Genomic DNA, 27,899 nt, shown 5'->3' with positions numbered 1-27,899 from the left:
TCAATTGACATTTTCAAAACTGAGATTGACAGATTTGTGTTAAGTAAGTGATGTGGAACCAAGGCAGGTAAATGGAGTCGAGCTACAGATCAGCTATGAACTAATTGAATGGCAGAACAGGGTCAAGGGGCTGAATGGCCTACTCCTGTTCCTATGTTCCGACGTTCCTGCGTAAGAACATACCTCTTTAATCCCTTTATTGCAGTGAGGTTCAGCCAAGTCCGTGATAGACAGACAGGCACTGTGTTAACAGGGTGAAAGGTCACTGAGAACTTTGGACAGATTTTTCCCTTGGCAAAATCTGGTCATTTTGTTCTCCTGACAATGGCATTGGTTTAATCCGAACCCACAGATCAAACAAGTATTTGGTTCACCCGATTCTGCCAGATTTTTGCACAGCTTTGCTCTCTTGTTGCGGCAATAACTGTAGTGCCATGTGCCCTGTTTACATTTTGATTACAGAGGAGTGCATGTACTGCAGCGGTGAGAACTATCGTGGGAAAATTTCCCATACGGAGGACGGCGTCATGTGTCAGCGCTGGGATTCACAAAAGCCTCACCTTCATGGATACAACCCAGTCTTGTAAGTAAGAGAATACGGCAGATACTCCAGCATCTGTACTTCCTCTTCTTGTTCTCTAGTTATTTTGTATCATCGTTTTGAGTAAATCGCCTTACTTCAGTCTGAACAAAGGACATAAATAATTGTCGAAATATGGGCCCCGATATTAGCACAGATGCCCAATAAAAAATGTCCATTTCCCACGCCATTGCGAGTCAATTGGTGCCACTTAACGTGTCTTCCGGGTTTGCCGTCCTAAAGCTGCGCAGTGGGCGGACTGCGCACCCGCATCACAGGCTGTCAGCTGGAGGAGCTCTATTTAAAGGGGCAGTCCTCCAACTCCTGGAGCAAAACCCACACAGAACAATGGAGCAGCAGAGGGGAAAGGCTGCTCCCAGATTTAATGATGCCTCACTCCAGGTGCTACTGGATGGGGTGAGGAGGAGGAGGGATGTGTTTTACCCGCTGGACAGGAGGAAGTGGCCTGTCTCTGCCACCAAGAAGGCCTGGCTCAAAGTGGCAGAGGAGGTCACCAGCAGCAGCAACAAATCCCGCACCTGGATCCAGTGCAGGAAGAGCTTCAATGATCTAACTAGGTCAGCCAAAGTGAGTACACTTCCTCATTCTCCTACACTCCATCTTCCACATCATCCGCCCCCACCCACCAACTCATTCTGCACTGCCAACACCATTCTATCACATCACTCCTCACACCCACTCAAACCTCATCCTCAACTTACCTGCACTTCCTCAGCACTTCCTCACCTCCCCATTACTCACCCCACCACTACCACTCAACCCAATCCTCATACAACGTCATGGCTCTGTCTCATACTCACCCTCTGATGCATCTCTTTCACGGTCAGCCGCACCCAAACCAATGCATTCATTGGTTGGCCATGTCACCATCACTCACTCACGTGTCTGTACTTTCTCCCCTTATAGAAGAGAGCTCAGAATGCACGGGAGAGGGCGAGGACCGGAGGGGGGCCGCAACAAATCGTCATCCTCACAGACGTGGAGCAGGAGGTGCAGGAGCTCAGCCACACCCTCGAGTGCCTGTCCGTCGGGGACGCCGAGACTGGCACCCGACAAACGTCTGGTGACAGAACTTTAACATTCAGCACACACAATATGAATTGATGTTAACATACCCCGCCATCTTCAGCACCTCAGTATGCTCATTGCAACATGACACAACTGTGATCATGCTTAATATTGCCTTCTGTTCTCTTACAGGGCCTTCAGCGACTGCTGTGACGGCAGAGGGTGATTCCTCAGAGGACCTGCCAGCCTCTGAGTGTGCACCGTCACATCTGAGCGAGCCATCCACCAGCGCAGATACACACACCTCGGTGGGTCCCAGTCCACAGTTAGTTGGGTTGGCATCTGGTGAGTTGCCACATACACGTGAGCACGAGCAGACACTGGTGGCAGGGGAGCTGTGGAGAGTCCACGTCGGTGGGAGCACTCCTCTCCAGGCTCTGCTCAGCTGGACGCAGATGCTGAACCCTGGGGGCCATCCTTTAAAAGGAGAATGATCGAGGGGCAGCAGCAAATTTGCGAGGTGCTGGAACAGGTGCCACGCGCACTCTCCACAACAGTGCAGAGGATGGAGGAGTCCAACTCCTGCATGAGTGGAATGGTGGCACAGGTACGGTAGGGAATCTCTGAGATACTGTCACAGGCACGTGAGGGCATCTCTGAGATACTGTCACAGGGATGTGAGGGCATCTCTGAGATAGTGTCACAGGGACATGAGGGCATCTCTGAGATAGTGTCACAGGGACGGGAGCAACTCTCTGAGATACTGTCACGGGTAAGTACGGGAATGTCTGTGATGGAGAGAAGGCTAGCCTCCATTGAGCTTCAAGCATGGCTCACAAATGAGTCCATTCAGGGCCTGACAACGGCCGTTTGGACTTGCAGTGAACAACATTCTGCTGCGTTAAACAGGCAGGCAGATACACTAGCACTGGCCTTACAAGGGGCTTCATACATGTCCTCCAAATTGTTGTCCAGCAGAGTGGTAGGAGTGGTGTGGGCCTGGCCCAGGGGAGGGATGATGGCAAAAGGGGACATGGAAGTGGGGACGCCACTCAAGGCGCTCCCATGTCTCACCCGTTGCCCCCCTCTCAACCAGTACTCGCAATGCTGTCTCCTCTCCAGGTGGCCGAGCCTGCCCCTGCGCAGGTGCAGGTGGAGCAGTCTTTGGAGGAGCCCTCATGGGCACCGAAACCCAGAGGGCGTGGGCCCAAAGCATCTAATCGGCCGGGGCATGAACAAGAGCAACCTGCCACTACCTCTGCTGCAGCCACAGGGAATGCACCACGTAGAAGTAGTCGGAAGAGAAAGGCGAAGGTTTTGATAAGCACGAAGGGTATGCACAAGGGTGTTTGACGGTTGGTTATGTTTTGTAATTTATATTCGCTTTTTGTTAAACTCATATTAAATATTATTATTGTCACCACTACTGCCACATCTTGGCCATTCTTGACTGGCTTCTGTAATAGGGTCCTTACATGAGGTTCACCATGAACGGCGACACTTGATGCACCCATTGGGTCACTCTACAGTGGGTGTACAGTTGCAGGTCTGTTTTGTGCAGGGAGTGGGGGTTGCTGGTGTGGGCACTGCTCTATCCAGGTGGTGTGCGGACTGGACTCTTCACACTGTCTGATGTTAGGAGAACCGGTCACATATCAGTGACTCCCTGGCCTCAGGAGCAGCCAGGTGAGCCGCTGCTCTGCCCATGGGTTGCTCCTGCTCCTGCTACTCCTCCTCCTCCTCCTCCTCCGCCTCCTCTTCAACGTGGGTGGCACTTGTGGATGGGGCCTCCTCAAGCAGCGCCCCTCTCTGTTGTTGCCCTCAGTGCTCTTGTGCAGGTGCCTGTGGTGCAGCACCGTGTTGTGTAGCTCCACGTGGCGGAGGTGGATGCCATGCCTGGTGAGGTGGGTGACGTTGCTCGTCCTCGGATGTAGTGGTGAATGCAGCCATGGTGCCCCACATCCTGACGGTGTGAGTTTGAGAGGGTCCGCAAAGTAGTTAAATATGTTTGAACAGCAGTATTTTGAGTGGAAAGAAAGAATTTTCAGGGCAAACACAAAGATCTTGCAGCCAAAACTTTGTCTGAAATAACAGAGTGCCCTGCTGCAATAAGTGACCATTTCTCCTCATCTGTCAAATAAGCATTTGAATCTCCCACTGGCTGCTGGCTGAAACACGCCTGTTGCAACATGGAGTGTTTCCCACACCACGGGAAACTTGCTGAGGATGCTTCAAAATCGCATCCCTGCCAAAATGTGGAGAAAATTAAGTACCTCAAGTACTTAAACTAGCTCAACAACTATGTAAATGATCATCCATTAGCTTTAATTGCTGGACTCCGAGCCCGAACAGGATGTCCCTGATTTTCGGAATCCTCCCGCCCCCAATGCACCCACTACTTCACTGGAAAATCGAGCCCATGGAGTCCGAGTCTGCTAATTGATTGCTGTTTGATCATTGGTAATGTGACAGGTGAGAGAGAATGGATTGAAGAGTATGGTGAGAATGTGGATAGATGAGGTTGATAAGGGTAAATTTGAAACTCAAAAAAATACATACTCTAAGTACATAGAAAATAAAAGAGAGGATGACAAAAGGGAATATGAAGAGGTTAGGAAGGATGTCAAAATAACAATTAGGAAAGTAAAGAGAAACAACAAAATTAAATTATCAAGAAATATAAAAAGAAATAGTAAAGTATTCAGACAGCTAATGTGATTCCTATATTTAAAAGGGGAGATAGAACAAGTGTTAAATACAAGAAGACATTAATCAACTTGCAGAATGGGCGTTTAACTGGCAAATGAATTTTAATATAGATCAGCGTGAGGTGGTGCATTTTGGTAGGGAGAATAAGGATTGTTTGGATAATAAGAGTCTAAATGGTATTGAGGGGCAAAGGATTCTCAGGGTACAGATCCACAAATCACTATAAGTAACAATGCAGGTTAATAAGGCAAACCAAGCTCTGGGGTTCATTTCCAGAGGGATAGAATTGAAAAGCAGAGAAGTTATGTTGATCTTGTATAGAACCTTGGTTAGACCACACTTGGAGTACTGTGCACAGTTCTGGTCTCCATATTATAAAAAGGATATAGAGGCATTGGAGAAGGTGCAAAAAAGGTTCACAAGGATGATACCAGAACTGAGAGGATATACTTATCAGGAACGACTGAACAGGCTAGAAAAGAGAAGACTGAGGGGTGACCTAATAGAAGTCTTTAAGATAATGAAAGGGTTTGATAGAGTAGATGTGGAGAACTTGTGGGGGAGTCCAAAACTAGAGGTTGTCAATTTAAGATAGTCACTAATAAATCAATAAAGAATTCAGGAGAAACTTCTTTACCCAGAGAGTGGTAAGAATGTGGAACTCGCTACCACAAGGAGTAGTTGAGGCAAATAACATAGATGCATTTAAGGGGAAGCTAGATAAACACGAGGGAGAAAGGAATAGAAGGGTATGCTGACAGGGGTAGATGAAGTAGGGAGGGAGGAGGCTGGTGTGGAGCATAAACGCCAGCATAGACCTGTTGAGCCGCCCGGCCTGTTTCTGTGCTGTAGACTTGATGTAACTCAATGTAACTCGATGTATCAAAAAGTGAGGAGCTTCTTGGGCCTAGCAACCATTTCCTCTTTTTTAGGGGTCAAAATTCCAGTGGTCCGACTCTGCAGACGGAAGTTAACTTCCATTTTCCCCTCCTTTTCTTGTTCGTTCAGGTTCCTTTCTCTTCTGGCTCTCTGTTTCCTCTCCATCCCTCCCCTCTTTGTTTTTCCCTCTTCTCTTTCTCCTTCCTATTTCTTACCTCGCTCTCCTGCTCAGCTTCTTCATGGAGGAGCTGCAGGGTGAAAAGGAATCACATTCCTTAAGAAGCAAGAGATTTGCTAGGGCCAAGGCTGTGCCGGGGTGGGACTGGATGCTTCTGGAGACCATTGTGGCAGCAGTGGGAGTGGAGCAGGGCTACTGCAGCAAACGGAGCAGGAGGGAGCAGGCTTGAGACAGGGCCTTGCTACAGCAATATGAACGAGATCCCTCTTACAATTCAAAATGGCACCAGATGAAATGCTGGAGGGGGGGATGGGCTTATCCTGACTGACTAAACCTGTCAAAAAGAACTGAGGTTAGTCCCACCCCAATAACAGCATCATTCTAATTAACTGTGCTCTACTTTTACACTGCCCTCGCCATATTTGCATTTCAAGGTTGCAAATTAGAGGGGAAAAAATGTGAATTTATGACCAGATACCCACCCTTGGAAAGGGGGAGTGCTTCAAGTTAAAGAAGTATTCCTCCCCTGCTGACTTTTTACTCAATTAGTTCTTAACGGCCAGAAATACTATTGTGCTAGGACTTTACTCAAAAGCAAAGCGGAATTTGCAAACTGGCTCATCGTGTGTATATATACAGATACAGGGTTTCATCTTACACTGCTGGTGTTGATAGTGTTTCATTGCTTTTTAAAATTCTTATCCTTGCATTCAAATCTCTCCATGACATCGCCCTCCCCATCTCTAACCTTCTTGAGTCCTACAACCTTCCGAGATCTCTGCGCTCCTCCAATTCTGGCCTCTTGCACATCCCCGATTTTTATCGCCCCACCATTGGCAGCCGTGCCTTCAACTAAGTTCTGAAAACTAGGCCCTAAGTTCTGGAATTACCCTCCCTAAACCTCTCTCTCCCCCTTTAAGACGCTCCTTAAACCCTACCTCTTTGAACCACTTGTTCTAATATTTTGTTATGTGTCTCGGTGCCATATTTTGTCTGATAATGCTCCTGTGAAGCACCATGGGATGTTTTACTATGTTAAAGGTGCTATATAAATGCAAGTTGTTGTCCCTTAGCAGTACTTGTAAATAGACACGTTTCTGTAAATAGCAATACCCTTATCATACCGTGCAAGCCTCACAGACACATCACTGTTCAATATCAAAGTTTTTTCTCCACAAGTAAAAATAAGGACCTTCAGTTTTCCAGATAAATACCTCGAGGAGAACTACTGTCGGAATCCAGATGGAGAACCCAGGCCGTGGTGTTTCACAAGTGACAAAGAAAAGCGATGGGCACTCTGCGATGTTCCACGGTGTGGTAAGTTTCTCCATTTCTTTATGTGCGTCCTTTAGGGTCTGGGTTGTATAGCGAGTTAGCACACTGCCGTTTCACCTCTAGGACCTGGAGTTTAATCCAACCCAGACTGATGGGTGAAAGTCTCCCTTATCTGTTGGCCCCAAATGTCCTACATTCAGTGCAGTACTGAGGGAAGTGCTGCACTGTTGGAGATGCTGTCTTTCGGATGAGACGTTAAACTGAGGCCATCTCAGGTGGATGTAAAGGATCCCATGGCAATATTTCGAAGAAGAGCAGGGGAGGTTCTCCCTGGTGTCCTGGCAAATATTTATCCCTCAACCAATTAGCTGGTCATTATCACATTGCTGTTTGTGGAAACTTGCTGTGTGCAAATTGGCTGCCGTGTTTCCTACATTCCAAGGGTGACTACATTTCAAAAAGTGCTTCATTGGCTGTAAAAGGCTTTGGGATGTCCTGAGGATGTGAAAGGCGCTATATAAATGCAAGTCTTTCTTTATTTACATGAAAATAATCTCAGCAGTCTCAACTCTGACTAATGAGCACTAGTAGCATAAAACTGCCCACCATTTGGCACCAGTCAGCAAGCTTTGGTTGAGGAAGCCACAAATCTGGATGGGTGGGAAACGGAAAAGGACACATTGGTGCAGTAGGGGGCAATCTTCTGAGGTGGAGGCTGTGGTGCTGTTGGGGCAGGGGCAGAGTAGAGGGACCTTTATTCTGCATCTGTCTGTTATGCATTTGACCAGAGCATGCTTGATGCTAGCATTCCCTAACTTATTGGGTATGGTAGGTGTAGTGGTTATGTTACTGGACTAGTATTCCAGTAGGCCTGGATTAATAACCCAGAAGAATGAGAGTTCAAATCTCCCCCATGGCAGTTTGAGAATTTAAATTTAGTTTTAAAAAAAAATCAGGAATCTGGTATCAGAAAACGATACTATGAAGCTGTCGGATTGTCGGAAAAACCCAACTGATTCACAAATGTCCTTTAGGGAGGGAAACCTACCATCTTACCTAGTCTGGCCTACATGTGACTCCAGACCCACACCTATGTGGATAACTCTTAACTGCGCTCTAAAATGACCTAGCAAACCACTCAGTTATATCAAACCACTATTCACAGCAGTTCCTGTATCCTCACTGGATACAGGCATGGTGCTGGAGGATTGGAGGACTCCTAACATTGTACCATTGTTTAAAAAGGGACCGAGGGATAGACTGAGTAATTACAGGCCAGTCAGTCTAGCCTCAGTGGTGGGCAAATTATTGGAATCAATTCTGAGGGACAGGATAAACCGTCATTTAGAAAGGCACGGAGTAATCAAGGACAGTCAACATGGATTTGTTAAGGGAAGGTGTCTGACAAACTTGATTGAATTTTTTGAGGAGGTACCAAGGAGGGTCGATGAGGGTAGTGTGTTTGATGTAGTCTACATGGATTTTAGCAAGGCTTTTGACAAGGACCAACATGGCAGACTGGTCAAAAAAGCACAAGCCCATGGGATCCAAGGGAAAGTGGCATGTTGGATCCAGAATTGGCTCAGTGGCAGGAAGCAAAGGGTAATGGTCAACGGGTGCTTTTGTGATTGGAAGGCTGTTTCCAGTGGGGTTCCACAGGGCTCAGTACTAGGTCCCTTGCTTTCTGTGATATATACTAATGATTGGACTTAAAAGTAGGGGGCATGATTAAGAAGTTTGCAGATGATACAAAAATTGGCCGTGTGGTTGATGAGGAGGAGGAAAGCTGTAAACTGCAGGAAGATATCAATGGATGGGTCAGGTAGGCAGAAAAGTGGCAAATGAAATTCAATCCAGAGAAGTGTGAGGTAATGCATTTGGGAAGGGCAGACAAGGCAAGGGAATACACAATAAATGGGAGGATACTGAGAAGTGTAGAGGAAGTGAGGGACCTTGGAGTGCATGTCCACAGATCCCTGAAGGTAGCAGGACAGGTAGATAAGGTGGTTAAGAAGGCAAATGGAATACTTTCCTTTATTAGCCAAGGCATAGAATATAAGTGCAGGGAGGTTATGCTGGAACAGTATAAAACACTGGTTAGGCCACAGCTTGAGTACTGTGTACAGTTCTGGTGACTGGTAGAAGGATTAGAGGTGAGCTGAGGAATTTTTTTTTCACCCAGAGGGTGGTGGGGGACTGGAACTCACTGCCTGAAAGGGTGGTAGAGGCAGAAACCCTCAACTCATTTAAAAAGTACCTGATGTGCACCTGAAGTGCCGTGATCTACAAGGCTACAGACCAAGTGCTGGTAAGTGGGATTAGACTGGGTGACTCATTTTCGGCCAATGGGGACATGATGGGCCGAATGGCTTCCTTCTGTGCCGTAAATTTTCTGTGATTCTATGAAGACCCACCACCACCTTCCTAGGGATACTGGGGATGGGCAATCAATGCCAGCCTTGCCAATGATGCCCTGATCTCATGATTTAAAAAGAAAGATCGCTCACCTTGAGGAGCACTCAATTCTCCAATTTTTATTATAAAAAAAGTCTTTACTCCTAAGACCCTTAAGAATTTCATTTGAAGAGGAAATAATTCTATGAATTCCCACACAATTCTAAATATGGCATATCTGTAAACAGACTCATTGCCTCATCACTGTGTATTGTACAAAAGGTGTTACATTAACATGGATAGAGGATAGGGTAACGCGCAGAAAAGAGAGAGCAGGAATAATTGGGTCATTCTCAGGTTGGCAGGCTGTAACTGGAAGGGTGGTTCAAGGAACAGTGCTTCGGCCTCAGCTATTTACAATCTATATTAATGGCTTAGATGAAGGGACTGTGTGTAATGTGTCAGAGTTTGCTGATGATACAAAGCTAGTTGCGTAAGGGACTAGCTTAGTGTTATAAACTGGGCGACATGGACATGTTGGGCCGAAGGGCCTGTTTCCATGTTGTAAACTTCTATGATTCTATGATTCTAATGCAGTCTGGGAGCAGGGGTAGAACTAGCCCTTCCTGTGACATTCCGAGCTCCTCCTTTAGTGACTTCACAAATGAGGAACGCTGACCACAACCAAAATAAAACAAATCACTGTCTTCCATCTGCCATCATCAGAACCTCAAAACATAAAAGCTACAAGCTCTTTTTTGGATCTGACACTTCTAATAGGAAACAAGAACAGAACACGCTGGAAACACTCAGGAGGTCAGTCAGCATCTGCAGAGAGAACAAAGTTAAAGTTTCATCTGTTCTGACGAAGGTACTAATACCTGAAACATTGACTACTCTGTCCTCCCCACCGATGCTGCCTGACCTGCTGAACATTTCCAGCAATTTCTGTTTTTGTTTTAGATTTCCAGCATCTGCAGTTTTTTTTTGCCATTTGTTGCTACTAATATGATATTCTAAAAGTAAGGAATGATAATCCAGTGGCTAATATATCTGTAGGAGACTTCAAGGTGTAGTGTATTAGAATCCAAATCAGGCCAATTTTGAAGATTTCTGAATTTATTTAATTCAGTCTGTTTTATATTTCAACTCTTCTAGTTCTGTACGCTTTCTTTATTAAACCTACTTATTTAACCACATTTTCATATCACAGTAAGCTACTGTAATTCTATATATGTGACTGCTTTAATAAACTAGATAGAATTTAAAGCTATTCCAGATTTAATCAACACTTCAAAATGTGTAACCTATTCTCAGTGACTTTGCTCCCTTTACAAGATAATTATTATTTAAAGGAATCTTCTGTAGATTTTCCACATTGTGATTCCAAGCTGTGCTAGTTACCATTATTGCTCTATCCTTTACCTTCTATTACATAGCTAGGGAAATCAGATACGAGAAATAAATACATATATAAATACAAATAAATAAATAAAGAGAAAAAGAGCAACTATGTGGTGCATTTCTTGTCCTACAGATGTCCCAAAGCACTTCACAGGTAATAAATTACTTTTGTAGTTCAGACACTTATTACACAGGCAAATTGCATTCAAGATCCCACAAACCACGGATAAGATGAATGAGCAGTTAATCTGTGTCAGTGGTGTTGATTGAAGGATGAATGTCAGCCAGAACTTTGTCTTGGTTTAACATCACATCTAACAGTGCAGCCCTCCCTCAGTACTGCACTTTGTGTCAGCCTGGATTATGTGCTGAAGTCTCTGGAGTCAGACTGTAAACCCACAACCTTCTGACTCAGAGGTGAGAGCACTACCACTGAGCCAAGGATGAGACTTGCATTCAGGATCACCAGCTTTCTCCCCTCCTTTACTCTTCCAAAGATGTTGACCTTTTGCTGGGATACTATCCCACTGGTACCTCATCCACGAGGCCTTATTCACAAATGCCCCTCGACAGTGAGTGTCCGCAGCTATTCAACTGCAGTGAGGAAAGGGCATCACAGCCATGCCAGGCACTGTCCTAGCCCAACACCCACAGCAGGGGTCATTAGTTGGAGATGAGGAGCAGGAGCCTCAGCCAATTTTCACCTCTCTGGCCCAGGGAAGCAATGCCAACTGAAGTGACCTACCGCTTGCCCCTGCTAAGATCAGCGAGGAAATCATGATTTATTCTGTTGGCCCACTTTTGTGATTGTTCCCCTCTCTGCACCATGTCACTTCCCACTTAAAGTCAACAGATAGACAACCTGCCCATGAGCCTTTGCTCAGATTGCTCTGCTATGGTTGCTAGGGGATGTACTGGTCCTCAGACTTTCCTCTGTTCTCAGTAGGGAAGTGCTTGGCGTTCAAAGCCAAAAGCAAGCTTCTGTTTCATCCTGTCCATGGGACAAGCAGTACACAAAAAGGAGAGGGAAAACTCCGCAACTACAGGCCAGTCAGCCTCATGTCGTTGGTAGAAAAACTTTTAGAAACAATAATCCAAGACAAAAATTAATTGTCACTTGGAAAAATATGGGTTAATAAATAAAAGCCAGCACGGATTTGTTGAAGGCAAATCGTGTTTGACTAACTTGATTGAGTTCTTTGATGAAGTAACGGAGAGGGTTGATGACGGTAGTGCGGTTGATGTTGTGTATATGGACTTTCAAAAGGCATTTGATAAGGTACCACATAATAGACTTGTTAGCAAAATTCAAGCTCATGGAATTAAAGGGACAGTGGCAGCGTGGATATGAAATTGGCTAAGGGACAGAAAGCAGAGAGTAGTGGTGAACGGTTGTTTTTCAGACTGGAGGGAAGTATACTGTGGTGTTCCCCAGGGGTCAGTGTTAGGACCACTGCTGTTTTTGATACATATTAATGACTTGTGTATAAAGGGCACAATAGCAAAGTTTGCAGATGACACAAAACTTGGAAATGTAGTAAACAGTGAGGAAGATAGTAACAGACTTCAGGAGGTCATAGATAGATTGGTGATATGGGCAGACATATGGCAGATGAAATTTAATGCAGAGAAGTATGAAGTGAAGCATTTTGATAGGAAGAATGAGGAGAGGCAATATAAACTAAATGGTACAATTTTAAAGGGGGTGCAGGAACAGAGAGACCTAGGGTTTACATACACAAATCTTTGAAGGTGGCAGGACAAATTGAGAAGGCTGTTAAAAAAGCATACGGGATCCTTGACTTTATAAACAGAGGCATAAGAGTACAAAAGCAAGAAAGTTATGCTAAACCTTTATAAAACACTGGATAGGCCCCAGTTGGAGTATTGTGTCCAATTCCGGGTACCAAACTTTAGGAATGGTGTCAAGGCCTTAGAGAAGGTGCAGAGGAGATTTACTAGAATTGTACCAGGGAAGCAGGATTTCAGTTACGTGGAGCGACTTGAGAAGCTGGGATTGTTCTCCTTAGCAGAGAAGGGGAGATTTAATTGAGGTGTTCAAATCATGAATGGTTTTGAGAGAGTAAACAAGCAGGAAATGTTTCCAGTGGCAGAAGGATCGGTATCCAGAGGTCACAAATTTAAGATTTTTGGCGAAAGGATCGGAGGTGAGATGAGGAGAAATTTTTTTACACTGCAAGTTGTTATGATCTGGAATGCACTGCCTGAAAGGGTGGTGGAAGCAGATTCAATAGTAACTTTCAAAAGGGAATTGGATAAATACTGGAAGGGGAACATTTTTCAGGGCTATGGGGTAAGTGCAGGGGAGTGGGATTAATTTTCAGACATGAGGGGCTGAACAGCCTCCTTCTGTACTGTATCATTCCATGATTTCATTCCATCATACCCAAAATTACTGCACTACCCAATGACACTATTCAAGCCCAGAGAGCTGAGGGGTCTTTCCCCTTATGAAATTCCTCTACCTTCAGCCATCTTCCTCTCATACAAATCTCAATAGGGCACACACTTATGGCCAAGTGGACAGGTGTGTGAACTGCTCCTTGGCCTTCACCAATGCAGTCAACAGCCCAAAGACGACTCTTCCTCTTGTATTCACTATCCTCTGTAGAGGATGTGGAGCAAGTGCCAGGCACCTCCCCAATGATATATCTGAGAGTGGGAGGCTAGAAGCCCCACCCCCATTACAGCACTGTGCATCGCACCATCCTTGAACCCTACACTTCTCATAAGCTTTGCTGTTAGCAGTACAAACATTAGCAAACAGTTTGCAAGGTTGCTGCAAGTTTAAACTAATACTTTTTAGTCTCTGCGCCCCTTTCCTCCACATTATGTGCGAGCAGTTTTTCAACACTCACTGTCTGGGCTTGCCCGAGAAAAAATAGCCACTTGAGCTAGATATCGGAAGGCCAATAGGGTCTGTGGAATTGTACCCCTGTGTGAGTCACTGCTTCTCCTCCCTCCTTTGCTTCTGTTTCTCTATCTCCCTCCTTCAGGAAACTGGAAACATAAAAACAGTTCCTCCATATTACACAAACACTAGCACGACTGTACAAACCCTCAATAATAAACTACTGATTTTTTTTCTACCTTTATTGAAGCTGCGGAACCCCCTGCCATTGAGGTAGAGACAGAGTGCTACACAGGCAAGGGTCAGAGGTACCGTGGAACAGTATCGACAACCATTTCTGGTAGAGTCTGTCAAAGATGGGACGTACAGATTCCACACCCACACTCAAGAACTCCGGACAGCTACCCCTGCAAGTAAGTGATTGTCAGTAAGGAAGAGGCTTGGCACTTTTGAGCTGATTTCCTTTACTTAAATAACCCAAAAAAATTAAATGTAAAAGAAGCGTACTGCTTTTTTGTCAGTTATTATGAAGACAGGTTGCATAGACTAGGCGTGTATTCCCTCGAGTACAGAAGATTAAGGGGTGATCTAATTAAGGTGTTTAAGATGATTAAAGGATATGATAGGGTAGATAGAGAGAAACTATTTCCTCTGGTGGGGGAGTCCAGAACATGGGGGCATAACCTGAAAATTAGCACTCCTTCACGAAAAGGGTAGTGGAAATCTGGAACTCTCTCCCCCGGTAAGCTGTTGAGGCTCGGGGTCAATTGAAAATTTCAAAACTGAGATTGATAGATTTTTGTTAGGCAAGGGTATTAAGGGTTATGGAACTAAGGTGGGTAGATAGAGTTAAGATACAGATCAGCCATGATCTAATTGAATGGTGAAACAGGCTCAAGGGGCTGAATGGCCTCCTCATGTTTCCATGTTCCTATGTTCCTCTCCCCTAGTCTTTTTGTCCCTTCAACTTGCATTTCTTGTTTCAAGAGCTTTTAGTTGGGATAAGTGTACCAGTGGAATACTGAAGACCAGGGTGTGCTTTAATTGCATGATAGATGAGCTATGGTTAAAGGCAGATATGAGGGTCCCTGAGGACTGATGTCATGATGCAACACCCTCAACAAGGGAGGCAATTGTGGGTGCGCACCCCGTGATTTTCTAACTATTAAAATGCATAGAGAGAAAATCCTGGCGGAGCAGGCTCGAGAAGCTGACTCGAGCTACTCCTGTTCCTATGTTCCAGTATTTAAAGAAAAATGTAATCTATTTTTCTTAATGATTTTAAATAATACACAAGACACTGAAGACCACTAAATATTTCTTTCATATTTTAAATGCAACGAACATTGTAACAAGTTCATAGAATCTTACGGCACTGAAGGAGGCCATTCAGCCCATTATGCCTGTGCTGGCTTTTTGAAAGGGCTATTCCATTAGTCCCACTTCCCCGCTCTTTCCCCATAGTCCTGCAAATTTTTCCTTTTCAAGAATATATCCAGTTCCCTTTGAAAGTTACTACTGAATCTGCTTCCACCAGCCTTTCAGGCAGTGAACTCCAAATCACATAGAATAGTAAAAGTTACAGCAGAGAAATAGCCGATCTCCCATTAGGTCTGTGCATGAGCCAACTAGGCTAATCTCACTCTCCTACTTGCTTCCCATGCCCTTTCAATATTGATGTAGGAAATTTGCCCCTTTTCTAGTGGTTCTCAAACCTGGACGAATAATCAGACAAAGAAAGTCCCCACTGACGGTAATTTTGTTAATCAAAAGTGATTATTTAATGATGTTATAATTCACACAAGCATGAAGCAAAACCAAGCAATGCATGTAACCGTGCTCTACACTTAAACAAGCAGCAAGCAAATCAAGTAATATTATCACCTTAAAACCGAGGATCACCTTGAAACCAAGGAATTTCGGCTTTAAGGCCTGTTAAGATTGATCAAGTCTTTCAAAGCTTTTGAAGTCTTGTTGTTGGAAGTCCCTCCTGTAGGTAAGCTTCGTTAGGCTTCCACCTGACTGCAGTATTAATTCCGTCCTGATGTCTTTTTATTTGCTTTTGCCCTTTGGGGTGTAGATGAATTAGGGATAATGTCATTTTGGCCAATCACCTCCTGTTGTCAGGCTTCAACTACGACTAGGCCTCAATGATTGACTGTTATCTCACTTGGGAACAGGTGCAATGGCCGCATATGTTTTCCAGACACCATGGAATGTGGCAGGCCCCCATTATCAGTGTTGACATGACGACCTGTCTCTTTCTCATGGCTTTGCGTGGCTTTACAATGGCTACTTCAGTAGGTTTTTAGCTACTTTATCTGATAACAGTTCTGCGGAATGTGATTCCCTAGTTTCCCATGGTACTCCCTTTCTTCCTCATCAATCGTGTCTTGCAAACCAAAGAAACCTCTGGAAGCCTGACCGCATGTTCTCTTAAATTGGATTTATTCAAATGTTGCAAAGGGGCAACATTAACCCTTTCCTCAATCCAGGTATATTGTCCAAAGTTCCAGTAGGTTTTAAATTCACAATGCCTTACAGTTCCTCCTCAAGTGGGTCTGTCTAATTTTTGGACTGATCCACTTTATGCCTTTGAGCATTGTCCTTGGTTGTTAGGTTTTTATTATTGGCTCCCATTTAGAACGAGTTTGCCGTGACATATGCAAAAAGAATATTTCCTTTCTATGTTTTATAATTAAATGCCACATTACACATAAGCAATAATAAACACTAGTATACATTGTTTACATATTAAAGCCATACTAATTATTTTGACCCAAGGGTGTTGTCCAACATTATACACTGTTTCCCACCATGCTTGATTCAAAAGGGCGGATGTCCCCTTTTCAATGTCATCATTGCGTTGTTTCATTTCAGTCTTTCAATCTTAATCTCCAACAGACCCTGGTGACCCCACATTGCCTTATCTAACGTTCCCATCTTGTCAGCATTACATAACTATCCGAGTCATTTGCTCTTCTGGTCTAAGTGGGCTGTGAAGTCCCGACTGTCCCAAGAGCTTTAACTTTATAGATTCGGCTGTCGGGGGTGCACATAAGCATTTCTGGTCTTATCTCCTAGTGTAAATTATCCAACCTCCATGCTGACTCTGTGTTAAACAACTTCAGATCAACCACACCAAGTAATGTGACTACCTCATACTTTATCTCCTGACTTACAAGCTGCTTTTGTTCACACAGAGATAGTAACTATATCTCCCCCAGCACCACCCTCTTTCTAAACGTATAGACACTGTGTGAGATGGGATACTTGACTATGCTCAGTTTAAACCATATTTTTACATCTCCCTCCTTTTGAACCTGAACGAAACCTCTCTGGGTCAATTTTCACCTTACCTTGTAACTTTCTTCTCGGTTTTGTCTAAGATCATCTTGAATTACATTTTATTACATAAACACATGTAGAAATATGCATATTGCTTCTAAATTTCATTCATTTAATAATACCACATCGTGATATAGACAAAGAAAATCATAATGCATTGTACAGAAAACCACACTATACCATATTATCAAGATTGCCAAGTATTATTTCTCCCTAGACCTCAGTTGTCCCAATTTCATTGTTAACTCAAAGGAACCTAACTCTGAATTTTCAAAATCCAAATTTCTATGTCCCTCTTTAATTTCAATCTCTCTGATAGGTACCAGTGTTTAACTCTATCCTGATTGTTTCAATAATTAGTCGGTTTCTCTATGGAGCATGTGTCAGTGCCTTGTTTAAAAGGTTTTTTCATGCTCCTGAGCCACTTTAACCATTTCATGTCATGTTGTTGTTCAGTAACTGAGCATGTCAGAGACTCATTCTTCAGAGCGTCTTCTTCATGTATTTCCACATACTAGTTGCCTCACATGCAACATATCACAGGTAATGGTCTTGAATATTAACTTTCTGCTGGCTAGTTTCTTTTTCCTCATGGTATTTCCGAATGTGTTTTCCATGGTATACATTATATGCCCAGTAAGATTTAATCCTCTAAGTGCTACTGCTTTGTTTAAAGAATGGTTCCAATAGCTCACCAGGCCGTAGACCTTTGTAATCATGTTCTTCTTTCCAGTCTCCGTTTCCAATTGATGGCAACATACGTTTGTATCTTTCATGTCCACTGTAGCCCTGGAGGAACTTTACTGTCCAATTCAATATTTACAGTCTGGTCCAATATCAACCATTTTTTTGATTATTTTACTTAAATTCTTCTTGAACTGATTTTCATTTCCCAAAATATCCCATTACATTGTGCCTGAGTCCATTCCATCATTTCAAAATTATCCCAATTCCAGAGAGCAGTATAGTTCGACTGACAGGACTTGGCGATATACAGTTCTAGTCCCACCCAAAATTTCTTCCTTGACACACAGCATTGGGCAGGAACCATTTAGACTCGACTCCTTTTATTTTAAAATATAATTTGATTATCCCCTTAAATTTTCCCTCCTTGAGTGCTTGAACAGCAATTCATATCAATTTATCTTATCAATTCCAATTTCAGAAACAAATTATGTCCAGGCTTTGTGGTTTTACAGTAGAGAAAGAAGTGCTTGTAATTCCTCTTGAATGTATCTCCCCCATCCTCTAAGCATTCTGTCTCAGAAAATAAATAGGTTAAAGCAAAACAAATCAAATCGTTTTCAAAAGAAGAAAAGCAACTTGGTTTATTCTTAGTTAGGTGTAGAAGAGTTTTGATCAAGGCTGATGATTGCTTTTCCTTCTCTATGTAATTTAGAATTTTCAAAATCCAAGTTTTAAATCTTAGTCCAATTTGTCACCACGCTGTGACATTTGATATCTGCCGATGCCTGCAGATAAGGTCTTAAATTCTTCACACCACTGGAACTTTCCTGCACCAACACTTCTCCAGCAAAAGTTGTTCCGTAACTTTGCGAAGCCATTTTTATGTCAAAGAACCGCTCTAGGTAATCCTGCACCTTTTGTGTCGAGGGATAGCATTTCCCTTCGTTCACCTCAGTTTTTTTAATAGTACTTATGCCTGGCCTTCTTATCTACAAATGTTGCAGATTAAATTCCAATTGTTTATTAAAGCTTTTAGCATTTATTTGAGATAATTCCTATTCAAGCAGTCCCCTGTGATGTCTGCTGGACGTATGTGTCCATCGGACAATCTCTTTTCTGTGTTCTGTGGGGATGATCATTCAGTTCTGAAAACGTACCACTTTGTTGGTGTCTAGGGTGATGTCGCTGAGGCCATGGGCCTGTGCCCTGTACGGCAGCTGTTGGATCCAGGGTTCCTTGTTTTGCAAATCTGACAAATTTAACTGTTCGCAAACCACTCGGACAGGAACCATCTGAGGTCGCTCGCTAATGGGCGGGGCCTTTAGCGAGCTTTAGCCAATAAATCAGCTTTTCTATTTTCTGCCACCCATGGCGTGTTTTTAGAATGTGCCTTCAGTTTTACAATAGCTACCAAATGTGTTCAATTTCAGGCCAGTTCCAAAGTTTTTTGTGAGGTCAGAGATCGGTAATGTCTTTCCAACCGCTGAGGTGAACCTTTGTTTCTCCCAGATAGGTAAATAATCAGTCAGTCACCAACAAATAAAATGGCAGTCGCAGCTATTTTATAGGTCGTAATCTTTCTGAACCCCGGAGTTAAAGTCACTCCTAGATAGTCTATCTGATTACAGGCGACTTGTGCCTTTTTTTAGGTTTAATTTTAATTCACTCACTGTGATCACTTCGAACAGTTCCTTTAACAAATCGTAATGTTGTTGCATAGTCTCTTTATGGAACAAAATGTCACCCACACTCTGTACTATTGCCCATTTGTCAGAAAATTCGGTCAAGTTGTCCTTCAACATCCAATGAAAAATGGAAGGGGAGTTATGAAATTCCTGCAGTAAGCAGGTCCAGGTATACTGTTACTCCTGTAGGGTGAAAGCAAATTTATACCGGACTGACTGGTCAAGGGGATGGACCAGAATCCAGTTGAAATGTCCATGACCGTAAATATCTTGGATTCGGAGTGGGTCAGGTCCGTCAATCTGTATTACTTATTCTATTCTGCCACACTCATTCTTGTGTTCTTAGCAGTTGATCAAATTCTCTCCGTTCGTGTCGGAGGCATACTGCAAGGTCATATTTATCTTGTATCCCGATTGACCAAATTCATCCTGTCTGGTCCTGGTCTATCAGCAGCCCTCCTTGCGGAGAGTCTACACCCATTTGCCACAAACATATATTGACCATGTCCACCACCACGTGCCCATCCAATCTACTCCTAAGATAGCATCCTCCGTCTCCTGTCGTTTTTGAGTCCACACTACCTTGTTGTTCAAATTGTTGGTCCAGTGCGCCCCATACCATGGTATGTGATGCGCCAGTATCTACTAGCAATGTTTTTGGGCGGCCTCCAACCCGTACTTTAATATGAGGTCTTCCGTAAGTGTCCCGGTGAAAGGCACACAAGGCTCCTTTGATCGGAGAGGCCTCATACCGTCATTTAATCTGTCCCTGCCTTTCATGGGATGTTGCTAAACTGATAATGCTTCCACAAGGAGGGGTGTGGGGAGGGGAGGGAAATGCTGGGGAAGAATAGGATCGGAGTGATCGAAACACTTCTTCAAGAATTCTATCTTCTGTCTCAGAGTGTCTATCTTCAATTTTAATCTTTCCTCCAGCTCCTATATTTTCTTTTGACAGTGGGTATGATCTCCCTCTCCTGCTACATTACACTGGTCGCCCTGTTTTTGACTTAGGACTCCTCATAGGGCACTACTTAACTCATCTACCTTCTTTTTCCACATTTTGTCCTGATCTTCCTATCGTCTTATTTCGGCATTACATGCTACGAATTTTCTGGCCCTATTTGCAGTTTGAAGGTAATCCACTGATGCAGCGAAAGTCGTGTTGTAAGCAGTTGCATGAGCTAATTGATTTTCCACCTCTAATTTTTGTTCCATCAACCATTTGTTGAGGTGACCCTCAGTTTCTAATTGTTTCTTAAGTTTTATAATTTGCGGTCCTTTCCAGAACACGACTATAGCTTTCCACTTTTCCTTTCTCACATGTTTTTCTTTGGTTAGTGTCTTACCCAACTCTCCGAGCTGTTCTAGGTTTTCTGTTTTTTCTATCGAGGAGATTTATTAACTCTTGGATAGTCCAACGACACAACATTTCCCAATTCCTGTCATAGAGATACGATATCCTTTATTTAATCTTCTCTGTTTTGTGGTCACTTTTTCCTGACCACAGCCAATCACAAGATAAAAGGGGTGCTGTCAGTTTGCTGACAGCTATCACATTCCAGTACAACCAAAATGCTTATCTCAAAATTTTCAAAATTGATGCCCTGTACTAGATAACCAGATATCGTTCTTCGATTACAATTACACACATTAACACCTTACACACCATTCACACCATTCAGCACATCTCCAATCAGATCAATTCACACTCACCAATACTGGACACAACTTCAAATACATCAATTCACACTCACCAATACTGGACACAACTTCAAATACATCAATTCACACTCACCAATACTGGACACAACTTCAAATACATCAATTCATGCTCACCAATACTGGACACAACTTCAAATACATCAATTCATGCTCACCAATACTCAACACAACTTCAAATACATCAATTCACACTCACCAATACACAACACAACTTCAAATACATCAATTCATGCTCACCAATATTGGACACAACTTCAAATACATCAATTCATGCTCACCAATACACAACACAACTTCAAATACATCAATTCACACTCACCAATACACAACACAACTTCAAATACATCAATTCACACTCACCAATACTCAACACAACTTCAAATACATCAATTCACACTCACCAATACACAACACAACTTCAAATACATCAATTCACACTCACCAATACTGGACACAACTTCAAATACATCAATTCACACTCACCAATACACAACACAACTTCAAATACAACAATTCATGCTCACCAATACTGGACACAACTTCAAATACATCAATTCATGCTCACCAATACTCAACACAACTTCAAATACATCAATTCACACTCACCAATACTGGACACAACTTCAAATACATCAATTCATGCTCACCAATACTCAACACAACTTCAAATACATCAATTCACACTCACCAATACACAACACAACTTCAAATACATCAATTCATGCTCACCAATATTGGACACAACTTCAAATACATCAATTCATGCTCACCAATACACAACACAACTTCAAATACATCAATTCACACTCACCAATACACAACACAACTTCAAATACATCAATTCACACTCACCAATACTCAACACAACTTCAAATACATCAATTCACACTCACCAATACACAACACAACTTCAAATACATCAATTCACACTCACCAATACTGGACACAACTTCAAATACATCAATTCACACTCACCAATACACAACACAACTTCAAATACATCAATTCATGCTCACCAATACTGGACACAACTTCAAATACATCAATTCATGCTCACCAATACTCAACACAACTTCAAATACATCAATTCACACTCACCAATACTGGACACAACTTCAAATACATCAATTCATGCTCACCAATACTGGACACAACTTCAAATACATCAATTCACACTCACCAATACACAACACAACTTCAAATACATCAATTCACACTCACCAATACACAACACAACTTCAAATACATCAATTCACATTCACCAACACACAACACAACTTCAAATACATCAATTCACACTCACCAATACTGGACACAACTTCGAATACATCAATTCACACTCACCAATACTGGACACAACTTCAAATACATCAATTCACACTCACCAATACACAACACAACTTCAAATACATCATTTCATGCTCACCAATACTGGACACAACTTCAAATACATCAATTCACAATCACCAATACTCAACACAACTTCAAATACATCAATTCACACTCACCAATACTGGACACAACTTCAAATACATCAATTCATACTCACCAATACTCAACACAACTTCAAATACATCAATTCACACTCACCAATACTGGACACAACTTCAAATACATCAATTCACACTCACCAATACTGGACACAACTTCAAATACATCAATTCACACTCACCAATACACAACACAACTTCAAATACATCAATTCACACTCACCAATACTGGACACAACTTCAAATACATCAATTCACACTCACCAATACTCAACACAACTTCAAATACATCAATTCACACTCACCAATACTGGACACAACTTCAAATACATCAATTCACACTCACCAATACACAACACAACTTCACATACATCAATTCACACTCACCAATACTGGACACAACTTCAAATACATCAATTCATGCTCACCAATACTGGACACAACTTCAAATACATCAATTCATGCTCACCAATACTGGACACAACTTCAAATACATCAATTCACACTCACCAATACACAACACAACTTCAAATACATCAATTCACACTCACCAATACTGGACACAACTTCAAATACATCAATTCACACTCACCAATACTCAACACAACTTCAGATACATCAATTCACACTCACCAATACTGGACACAACTTCAAATACATCAATTCACACTCACCAATACACAACACAACTTCAAATACATCAATTCACACTCACCAATACTGGACACAACTTCAAATACATCAATTCACACTCACCAATACTGGACACAACTTCAAATACATCAATTCACACTCACCAATACTGGACACAACTTCAAATACATCAATTCATGCTCACCAATACTGGACACAACTTCAAATACATCAATTCATGCTCACCAATACACAACACAACTTCAAATACGTCAATTCATGCTCACCAATATTGGACACAACTTCAAATACATCAATTCATGCTCACCAATACACAACACAACTTCAAATACATCAATTCACACTCACCAATACACAACACAACTTCAAATACATCAATTCACACTCACCAATACTGGACACAACTTCAAATACATCAATTCACACTCACCAATACACAACACAACTTCAAATACATCAATTCACACTCACCAATACTGGACACAACTTCAAATACATCAATTCACACTCACCAATACACAACACAACTTCAAATACATCAATTCATGCTCACCAATACTGGACACAACTTCAAATACATCAATTCATGCTCACCAATACTCAACACAACTTCAAATACATCAATTCACACTCACCAACACTGGACACAACTTCAAATACATCAATTCATGCTCACCAATACTGGACACAACTTCAAATACATCAATTCACACTCACCAATACACAACACAACTTCAAATACATCAATTCACACTCACCAATACACAACACAACTTCAAATACATCAATTCACATTCACCAATACACAACACAACTTCAAATACATCAATTCACACTCACCAATACTGGACACAACTTCAAATACATCAATTCACACTCACCAATACACAACACAACTTCAAATACATCAATTCATGCTCACCAATACTGGACACAACTTCAAATACATCAATTCACACTCACCAATACACAACACAACTTCAAATACTAAATTCACACTCACCAATACTGGACACAACTTCAAATACATCAATTCACACTCACCAATACTGGACACAACTTCAAATACATCAATTCACACTCACCAATACTGGACACAACTTCAAATACATCAATTCACACTCACCAATACTGGACACAACTTCAAATACATCAATTCACACTCACCAATACTGGACACAACTTCAAATACATCAATTCACACTCACCAATACTCAACACAACTTCAAATACATCAATTCACACTCACCAATACTCAACACAACTTCAAATACATCAATTCACACTCACCAATACTGGACACAACTTCAAATACATCAATTCACACTCACCAATACTCAATACAACTTCAAATACATCAATTCACACTCACCAATACTCAACACAACTTCAAATACATCAATTCACACTCACCAATACTCAACACAACTTCAAATACATCAATTCACACTCACCAATAATGGACACAACTTCAAATACATCAATTCACACTCACCAATACTCAACACAACTTCAAATACATCAATTCACACTCACCAATACTCAACACAACTTCAAATACATCAATTCTCACTCACCAATACTGGACACAACTTCAAATACATCAATTCACACTCACCAATACTGGACACAACTTCAAATACATCAATTCACACTCACCAATACTGGACACAACTTCAAATACATCAATTCACACTCACCAATACTGGACACAACTTCAAATACATCAATTCACACTCACCAATACTGGACACAACTTCAAATACATCAATTCACACTCACCAATACTGGACACAACTTCAAATTCATCAATTCACACTCACCAATACTGGACACAACTTCAAATACATCAATTCACACTCACCAATACTGGACACAACTTCAAATACATCAATTCACACTCACCAATATTCAACACAACTTCAAATACATCAATTCACACTCACCGATTCTCAACACAACTTCAAATACATCAATTCACACTCACCAATACTGGACACAACTTCAAATACATCAATTCACACTCACCAATACACAACACAACTTCAAATACATCAATTCACACTCACCAATACTCAACACAACTTCAAATACATCAATTCACACTCACCAATACTGGACACAACTTCAAATACATCAATTCACACTCTCCAATATTCAACACAACTTCAAATACATCAATTCACACTCACCAATACTGGACACAACTTCAAATACATCAATTCACACTCACCAATACACAACACAACTTCAAAGACATCAATTCACACTCACCAATACTGGACACAACTTAAAATACATCAATTCACACTCACCAATACACAACACAACTTAAAATACATCAATTCACACTCACCAATACACAACACAACTTCAAATACATCAATTCACACTCACCAATACTGGACACAACTTCAAATACATCAATTCACACTCACCAATACTCAACACAACTTCAAATACATCAATTCACACTCACCAATACACAACACAACTTCAAATACATCAATTCACCCTCACCAATACACAACACAACTTCAAATACATCAATTCACACTCACCAATACACAACACAACTTCAAATACATCAATTCACACTCACCAATACACAACACAACTTCAAATACATCAATTCACACTCACCAATACTCAACACAACTTCAAATACATCAATTCACACTCACCAATACTGGACACAACTTCAAATACATCAATTCACACTGACCAATACTCAACACAACTTCAAATACATCAATTCACACTCACCAATACACAACACAACTTCAAATACATCAATTCACACTCACCAATACACAACACAACTTCAAATACATCAATTCACACTCACCAATACTGGACACAACTTCAAATACATCAATTCACACTCACCAATACTGGACACAACTTCAAATACATCAATTCACACTCACCAATACTGGACACAACTTCAAATACATCAATTCACACTCACCAATACTGGACACAACTTCAAATACATCAATACACACTCACCAATACACAACACAACTTCAAATACATCAATTCACACTCACCAATACTGGACACAACTTCAAATACATCAATTCACACTCACCAATACTCAACACAACTTCAAATATATCAATTCACACTCACCAATACTGGACACAACTTCAAATACATCAATTCACACTCACCAATACTCAACACAACTTCAAATACATCAATTCACACTCACCAATACTGGACACAACTTCAAATACATCAATTCACACTCACCAATACTGGACACAACTTCAAATACATCAATTCACACTCTCCGATATTCAACACAACTTCAAATACATCAATTCACACTCACCGATTCTCAACACAACTTCAAATACATCAATTCACACTCACCAATACTGGACACAACTTCAAATACATCAATTCACACTCACCAATACTGGACACAACTTCAAATACATCAATTCACACTCACCAATACTCAACACAACTTCAAATACATCAATTCACACTCACCAATACTGGACACAACTTCAAATACATCAATTCACACTCACCAATACACAACACAACTTCAAATACATCAATTCACACTCACCAATACTGGACACAACTTCAAATACATCAATTCACACTCACCAATACACAACACAACTTCAAATACATCAATTCACACTCACCAATACTGGACACAACTTCAAATACATCAATTCACACTCACCAATACTGGACACAACTTCAAATACATCAATTCACACTCACCAATACTGGACACAACTTCAAATACATCAATTCACACTCACCAATACTCAACACAACTTCAAATACATCAATTCACACTCACCAATACACAACACAACTTCAAATACATCAATTCACACTCACCAATACACAACACAACTTCAAATACATCAATTCACACTCACCAATACACAACACAACTTCAAATACATCAATTCACACTCACCAATACACAACACAACTTCAAATACATCAATTCACACTCACCAATACACAACACAACTTCAAATACATCAATTCACACTCACCAATACTGGACACAACTTCAAATACATCAATTCACACTCACCAATACTGGACACAACTTCAAATACATCAATTCACACTCACCAATACTGGACACAACTTCAAATACATCAATTCACACTCACCAATACACAACACAACTTCAAATACATCAATACACACTCACCAATACACAACACAACTTCAAATACATCAATTCACACTCACCAATACTGGACACAACTTCAAATACATCAATTCACACTCACCAATACTGGACACAACTTCAAATACATCAATTCACACTCACCAATACTGGACACAACTTCAAATACATCAATTCACACTCACCAATACTGGACACAACTTCAAATACATCAATTCACACTCACCAATACACAACACAACTTCAAATACATCAATTCACACTCACCAATACTCAACACAACTTCAAATACATCAATTCACACTCACCGATACTGGACACAACTTCAAATACATCAATTCACACTCACCAATGCTCAACACAACTTCAAATACATCAATTCACACTCACCTATACTGGACACAACTTCAAATACATCAATTCACACTCACCAATACTCAACACAACTTCAAATACATCAATTCACACTCACCAATATGCAACACAACTTCAAATACATCAATTCACACTCACATATACTGGACACAACTTCAAATACATCAATTCACACTCACCAATACACAACACAACTTCAAAGACATCAATTCACACTCACCAATACTGGACACAACTTCAAATACATCAATTCACACTCACCTATACTGGACACAACTTCAAATACATCAATTCACACTCACCTATACTGGACACAACTTCAAATACATCAATTCACACTCACCAATACTCAACACAACTTCAAATACATCAATTCACACTCACCAATACTGGACACAACTTCAAATACATCAATTCACACTCACCAATACTCAA

The 27,899-nt window shown here is 41.5% G+C and overlaps 1 protein-coding gene across 1 annotated transcript in view; it reads left to right on the top strand.

Annotated features, from left to right (window-relative positions):
- Positions 1 to 27,899, top strand: part of plg (plasminogen) — a 120,147-nt gene that overhangs the window by 25,371 nt on the left and 66,877 nt on the right. Inside the window, exons 6-8 of the mRNA XM_067989230.1 lie at positions 463 to 583; positions 6,574 to 6,692; positions 13,571 to 13,733. Of these exons, the coding sequence (XP_067845331.1) occupies positions 463 to 583; positions 6,574 to 6,692; positions 13,571 to 13,733 (403 nt within the window). The remainder of the gene's footprint in view (positions 1 to 462; positions 584 to 6,573; positions 6,693 to 13,570; positions 13,734 to 27,899) is intronic.

The sequence above is a fragment of the Heptranchias perlo genome, chromosome 8 (assembly GCF_035084215.1).
Source record: "Heptranchias perlo isolate sHepPer1 chromosome 8, sHepPer1.hap1, whole genome shotgun sequence".
NCBI lineage: Eukaryota > Metazoa > Chordata > Chondrichthyes > Hexanchiformes > Hexanchidae > Heptranchias > Heptranchias perlo.
This window is presented reverse-complemented; position numbering and strand designations above follow the sequence as displayed.